Source organism: Otolemur garnettii, unplaced genomic scaffold (assembly GCF_000181295.1).
Source record: "Otolemur garnettii isolate 467f Iridium unplaced genomic scaffold, OtoGar3 scaffold00056, whole genome shotgun sequence".
Taxonomy (NCBI): domain Eukaryota; kingdom Metazoa; phylum Chordata; class Mammalia; order Primates; family Galagidae; genus Otolemur; species Otolemur garnettii.
In genome coordinates this window covers 7556517-7563646 of record NW_003852451.1, presented here as the reverse complement: position 1 = coordinate 7563646, position 7130 = coordinate 7556517, and the positions used below count along the sequence as shown (strand labels likewise).

General features: G+C 44.9%; 1 protein-coding gene across 1 annotated transcript in view; it reads left to right on the top strand.

Moving 5' to 3' along the window:
- Window positions 1-7130, top strand: part of PNLDC1 (PARN like, ribonuclease domain containing 1) — a 20470-nt gene that overhangs the window by 7458 nt on the left and 5882 nt on the right. Inside the window, exons 8-12 of the mRNA XM_023514662.1 lie at window positions 1627-1703; window positions 1990-2133; window positions 3232-3301; window positions 5124-5209; window positions 6561-6616. Of these exons, the coding sequence (XP_023370430.1) occupies window positions 1627-1703; window positions 1990-2133; window positions 3232-3301; window positions 5124-5209; window positions 6561-6616 (433 nt within the window). The remainder of the gene's footprint in view (window positions 1-1626; window positions 1704-1989; window positions 2134-3231; window positions 3302-5123; window positions 5210-6560; window positions 6617-7130) is intronic.

Sequence of the window (7130 nt, the reverse complement as noted above, 5' to 3'; positions counted from 1 at the left end):
CGCCTCCCAAGTAACTGGGACTACAGGCACCTGCCACAACGCCCGGCTATTTTTTGGTTGCAGCCATTATTGTTGTTTGGCAGGTCTGGGCTGGATTTGAACCTGCCACCTTAGGTGTATGTGGCTGGCGCCTTAGCCGCTTGAGCCACAGACGCCAAGCCTGAGTCAGCTTTTTTCTTTTTTGAGACAGTCTCACTTTGTCACCCTGGTAGAGTGCTGTAGTGTCACAGCTCACAGTAACCTCAAACTTTTGGGCATAAGCAATTCTCTTGCCTCAGCCTCCCAAGTCGCTGGGACTATAGGTACCCGCCACAACACCTGGCAATTTTGTTGTTGTTGTTGTCATTGTTTAGCAGGGCCAGGTTTGAACCCGCTCGCTCTGAGTACGTCCTAACCACTGAGCTATGGGTGCCGAGTTTTTCTATTTTTAGTAGAGACGGGGTCTTGCTCCTGCTCTAGCTGGTCTCCAACTCCTGAGCTCAGACAATCCACTTGCTTCAGCCTCCCAGAGTCCTAGGATTACAAGTGTGGGCAACTGTGCCTGGCCCTGAGTCACCTGTTTTAAAAAAATTGTAAAAAACAATTATAAAATGTCACTTCTTACTGGGAAGAACCGACTATGGTTAGTTTGGACTTCGGTAGTTTGCAATCATTCTCTCCTATGGAAAAAAAGCCTATCACTTCAAGGAAAACCACTCATCGTATTTGCTGGTCATAAAATTATAAAGCTTTCTATCAAAACTAAAATTGATAGGCTTGTATCTGTGACCATAAGCTTGACAGCTGCCCATACCTAGACTTGTCTGAAATCAGTGGTCACAATTGCAGATGCCCTGATTGTGTAATGAAATGTGTGGGTGTGTGGTGGACCTACCTACCTCTGCACACCATGTTTTCCAAGTAACCAGTACATGTGACAAAACCATGGATTCAGAAATTCATTCAAAGTACCACATAAACCAGTGAATTTTAATGTGACATTACAAAATTCGCTAACATAGTGTCAGATTCTGCATTACAGGTGATGTTTAAGAAAGCTACCTCTTGTTATTTTGGTGCAGTATTAAGGAATATCCAAAGTCATTTGGCAGGGTTAGTAATTCTGTTCCCCAGTCAACCTGTGCATCTGTTTGAGGCTTTTTCCTTTATATTTATCAGAGTCACAATAGGTTAAACACAGATGCAGATGCATGATTCCAGGTAGGTGGTAAGGAGATTTGCAGAAATAGGAAACCATGGCAACGTCACTCTTCTCACTAAATTTTTTTTGTTCTGGGAAATAGTTATTATAAGTGTTATTTTTGATAATGGGTTTTTGTTTTCAAATAAACTTAATCCTTTAAGCTTTGAGTTTTAATTTCTAATATTGTTAATATTAGTAGCTGTAACTCCCATTGGCATTTACATTGGTGTCCCCAATGTAAGAATGGCTCTAAGATCAAAAACTTGGAGGTCTGTCCTAGATCATGTTCAGGCACGCTGTGCCCAGTTGTTGGCTCACGGGCTCCCCTGAGAGCTGCCTTTCCAGTAGACCTGTCTCCCTCTTGGCTTCGTTCCTCTCGGGCCGTCTTATGAGGGATGTGCAGCACCATTCCAGGTCTGTGCGTGCCTGTTTCCTTGCCGCAGGGTTCCAGGCCTTCGAGGTCCAGTTGGTGCTGAGGCAGGCCCTCCCCAACATCTGGACGGTGCAGAGAGAGGAAGGGGTGAGTTCTCACCTAGGGACAGGGCATCGGTGGCTCCATCATTTCTCTCTCATTTGCACAAATCTGGATTCTATGAAAGGTTCTTTCTCTCGTGCTCTCTTCTCTTCCCCTCTTCCTTTTGTTTTGAGATGAAGGGCCAGTTCTTTAGGCTTGGTTCCCACCCCACCCCCCAACCCAGGTCTCAAGGGACTTGCCTCTGTTCTTTTTCTTTTCTTTTTTTTTTCCTTTATCTTGCCTTTTTTTTCTTTTAAAACAAAACCATTGTTTACAATACTTTTCCTTTTAGGTGGTAGTGAAGAAAGTGAGTAAACAGCATCGCTGGTACCTTGAGAACACCTCTTGTGATAGAGCGAGCTGTTGGAGGGAAAAGATTCTTCTCTCTGCGAGGGGTTTTTCTGTCTTTTTCCAAATGCTGGTGAAAGCTCAGAAGGTAGGAAAACTTTCTTTTGTTGGCCTAGAGGAAATCTTTTGTGTTTCTGGCCGTAGATACTAAAGGATCTGTCAACAATAAAATTAGATTCCTTTAGATAAATGATTTCTTCTCACTTAATAACTGGCTTTGTGGCTCTAACTTTCCTTTCACCAACTCAAGACAGGTTATTTGGGAAAGACTATCCATAGGAAATGGCATGATTTCTTTACCCTTCACAGCAGCTCAGGGACTGCAGGACTCATTCATCTAAAACCACTTGCATGTGTATGTTTGAGTTTAGATTTCCAAAGTGGACTCTGCCTTAGGTTCCTCCTCCTCCTCCTTTCCCTCCTTTCCCTCTTCTCTCTCTTTTTTTTGAATCAGAGTCTTGCTTTGTTGCCCTCAGTGCTGTGGCATCACGGCTCACAGCAACCTCACACTCTTGGGGTCAAGAGAGCCTCTTACCTCAGCCTCCAAAGTTGCTGGGACTACAGGTTCTTGCCACAACACCCAGCTATTTTTAGAGATGGAGTCTTGCTTCTTGCACAGGCTGGTCTTGAACTCCTGAGCTCAGGCAATCTACCTGCCTTGGTATCCCTTTTTTTTTTTTTTTTTTTTTTACTATCTCACTCTGTCACCCAGTCTAGAGTACAGTGACATCATCTTAGCTCACAGCAACCTCAAATTCCTGGGCTCAAGTAATCCTCCTGCCTCAGCCTCCCATGTACCTGGGACTACAGTCACCCACCACTATACCCAGCTAATTCTTTTATTTTTAGCAAAGATGTGGGTCTTGCTCAGGCTGTCCTTGTACTCCTGAGCTCAAGCATTCCTCCTACCTTGGCCTCCCAGAGTGCTAGGATTATAGGTGTGAGCTACCATGCATGTCTTTTTCCTTTTCCTCCCCCCTCCCCCCCCCCGGTCTTCCTTCTATTTGCATTTAAGCAGTTGTGACCTACTTTTCATTGGCATAGAATTAGGGCAAACATGGAATTATACACTTGACTAGAATTGCAGTGGGTTCTAAAGCTATATCCTTTATAAGAAACTGCTAGTCTGTGGTATCTGTATTTTATAAAACTTCACTTCTCTCACCTGCTGATTTGCTCCAAGTAGCCCTTAGTGGGACATAACATGATGATGGATCTGCTGCACCTCCACGAGAAGTTCTTCAGACCTCTCCCAGGTAGGGGCACGCCTGCCGTTCCCTCACTCCCCATCCTAGCCTGCCATCTGGTGACAGAATTGATCTAAAAAATGTGCCCCTGGGGCAGCCCCTAAGATGCGTGTTCCTCCCCAGTGTGGGCAGGTCTCTCTGTGCCCCGATCTGTGTCTGTTACCGTCCTCTCAGAGTGAGAGACCTGGATACTTTCCCAAGTTGGATGGATACCTCTCCCTTGTCACTAAAGTTGTTCAGGCTCATTTTACTAAATTTGGTAAAATCAGAAAAGTGAGAGAGAAGTCGCCTTTCATTGACTTATGTTCCCAGTGCTGATGAGTTTGTAAATATTTGATCCCACCATTTGATTTTTATGTTTGGCTGTTTTTTGGCTTACTCAAAGCATTATGTCATTAAGAACCTAATGAATATCATTTTAATAATGTTCTATGGTACTGTCTTATGGCCATACCCTGCTTGGTCACAGCTGAGTCGGCATTTGGACACATGGTGGTGCAGCATAGTAGTTAAAACCGGCACTTGAGCCAGCGTGGCTTCCTCATCACCCCTTGCTGAGTGTGTAATGGCCGGCAAGTTACATTAGTTTATCCTACCTCTGAGGTGGGGATGACGGTACCAGTGTCAGAGTTGTAATACTGAATGAATTAGTGTTCAGAGATCACTAGTCTAGAATAAAAGGAGTGAAAAAGTTTTTAGGGGCAGTTTTTTTCCCCTGAGATAAATTGGTAAAACTCTTGAGTTTGGGAGGATTACTAGTAACACTAACAATATACACTCACCCCAAACCCAGAGCAAACAGTGACACAGAATGATTGCTGCGAGAACAGAAGCTGTGCAAGAAAGCAGGAAGTCTCTGTGGTCCATGCTGCCCTTTGTGCACACTGTGGGCGCATCCACAGTGCGGGGCACGTGTCTGGTGGTAGAGGCTGGCCGGGGGCTCAGGCAGTCAGCAGCCTAAAACAGCTGTTAGATCGGGGAATAAATACTGAAGGAAAAGAATGGAAGATAGTTATCTCTGGGGAGTAGGAAGTGGGAGGGTAGTGGGAAGGATTACAGGTTTTAATTTTTTTCAGAGTATGTGTATGTCTGTGTGTCTTGTAATACACCTCTTTAAACTATATGCAGGTATAATTTTGATAAATTTGCTAACTAATAGTTTTGTTTTTGTTTTTGAGACAGAGTCTCAAGCTGTAGCTGTTGCCCTGGGTAGAGTACCAGAGGCATCACAGCTCACAGCAACTTCAAACTCTCGGATTTAAGTGATTCTCTTGCCTCAGCCTCCCAAGTAGCTGGGACTTCAGTTGCCCACCACAACGCCCGGCTATTTTTTGGTTGTAGGTGTCATTGTTTGGCAGGCCCAGGCTGGATTCGAACCCACCAGCACTGGTGTATGTGCCTGGCACCCTACTCACTGAGCGATGGGTGCCGAGCCAACTAATAGTTCTTTTTAGAGTTTCTTTTGTCAGGGTACTTTCCTCTTGTAATAATTTAGTTGACTCTTTTCTCTGGACAGTCATTTATGAATGACTTCGTGCCTGCCTTTCCAACACCACCTCCATTCTTATCCCATTGGCTAGAGCCCCCAAAACTACAGTAACTAGGGTTGGCAACAGAAAGCATCCTGAATTTACTGGAAAACCATTCGGCCTTCACCATTAAAAAGTGGTGGTGGCAGGGGTTGGTTTGAACTTAGAAATCCCTAACAGTTGGGATTTGTTTCTAATTCTTACCTTGTTTTAGTTTGCTTATTACTCAGTGTTGGTTAGAGAATGTTCTTTCTGGTTTTTACCAACAAGTAACAAAATTTTGACTGAGTCTTTCCCCTCAGAAAGCTACGATCAATTTAAGCAGAACATCCACAGCCTGTTTCCTGTAATCATCGATACCAAGAATGTAACAAAGGACATCTGGAAGGTGACGAAGGGAATTGCCGTGCCTTAGGGACTGCTTTGTCCATACCAGTTGCACTTAGTTTCTTTTGTGATGCTTTGGGGTTTTTTGTTTGTTTGTTTCTTTGTTTTAATTGTTGAACTTTTTTTTTTTTTTTTGAGACAGAGTCTCACTATGTCACCTTTGGTAGAGTACCGTGGCCTCACAGCTCATAGCAACCTCAAACTCTTGGGCTTAAGCGAATCTCTTGTCTCAGCCTCTCAAGTAGCTGGGATTGTAGGTGCCCACCACAACACTCAGCTGGTTTTTGTTGTTGTTGTTGTTGCAGTTGTCATTGTTGTTTGGCAGGCCTGGGCCAGGTTTGAACCTGCCAGCCTCTTTTCTCTTCTAAAACCAGTATCAGTTTTATTTTGTATTTTGGGTCGTTGTATTTGCTTTTATGATTTCTTCTCACTTTCAAGTTCCCATATTTTGACTTGTATAAAGCACATGTGCTTAATTTAGATCATAGAACAATTTATTTTAGAGCTCCATACATACCCCATAAATAATTGTAATAGGCATCAAGAGCACCAGGATAGAGAGGAGCCCCTGTTTAAACATCTCAAACTTCATCTTTCCTGAGGCTGTGGGTTCCCGACCCAGCTGGCATGTTAGAATCACTTGAAGTTAAATGCTGACAGCCAAGACCTGCTCTGTTCCACAGCAGGGCAGGTGGTATTTCTACAGATCCCCAGGAAGTTCTGTCATATAGTCTGGGCTTTGCACTCCACGTGGAGAAGGCAAAGATCCTACTGCTCTAAGTGCTGCTTAGAAATTAAGCTGAGGAAGAGCAAGAGGAGCCTGAGATGGATGCTGTATACCTCAGGGCTATCACTTAGAGTGAATTATTCAAGAAGGGAGCCACAGACACAGGGATGGGTTACTTGGCACATCTCTGCCTTGAGAGGCTCTTATTATTTGGACTCCATGTGTTTTGAGCTGCTATGAACTCTCAGGATTTAGTGACCTGGCATTTCCCCAAGGCCCTGTAATCCTCAGAATGGATGTATTCCGAGGGTTTGTGACTTCTGTCCTGCCTTGGATTCCTGCTTACAGGATTTCTTGAACACACGTCTTTTAAGGGAGATCATGTGTGTGGGTTTGTGTGCCTTTTTTTTTTTTAATCTTAACTTGGGTTATTGGGAGCTTTTCTAGGATATGACATGCCCCAGCATGGTAACTAAGGACTAAGGATAGTTGTGCCGTCTTTGAAGAGAAGAGGTTGGAGTTAGCATTTCCCGGGTCATCTTGATGGTGATTTGGTAATAGCTGAAGCAGAATAAACAAAAGCACAGGTGTCTTACGTTCCCTGATTTGTTTTCCATAATTCTAGGAACTGAATTTCCCACGGGTTTCAAATCTTTCCGAAGTGTACGAAGTCCTGAACAGGTGAGGTTTCCTGAGCTGCTTCTGGAGCACAGTGTGTGGGCACAGCAGACCTGTGCTACTCCCGGGGCCTCGGGGTACCCTCCTGTTCCTGGCATTGGTCACTGGGGACTCAACATCACCTCCAGCTCCCTGTGCTGCTTCACTCCATTCTCAGGAGACCTTGTTGGCCCCCATTTCCAAGAAAAAAGTCAGAGGCCAGAGGCAGGATATCTCTCAGCCCCCAGCAGTCTTGCAGTTACTGTCCCCTTTTCCACGGATTCGTCCTGTCACCAGCAAATGTCCTAGGCTGAAGTCAGCCACTCCCTCTCTCATTTCTCTCCTCATCAGCATTGGCTCTTCTCATTTCACACGCATGCACTTGTGTTCACACTCACGTTCTCTCTCACTCGCACTCACACAACTCACTCTTTTACACATGCACTCACAGAACACCATTCTCTCTCCCTCTGTCTCTTCCCTCTCCCTCCCCTCTCTCCCCTTCCCCCTCCTTCCCCTCCCCCCTCCTTCCCCTCCC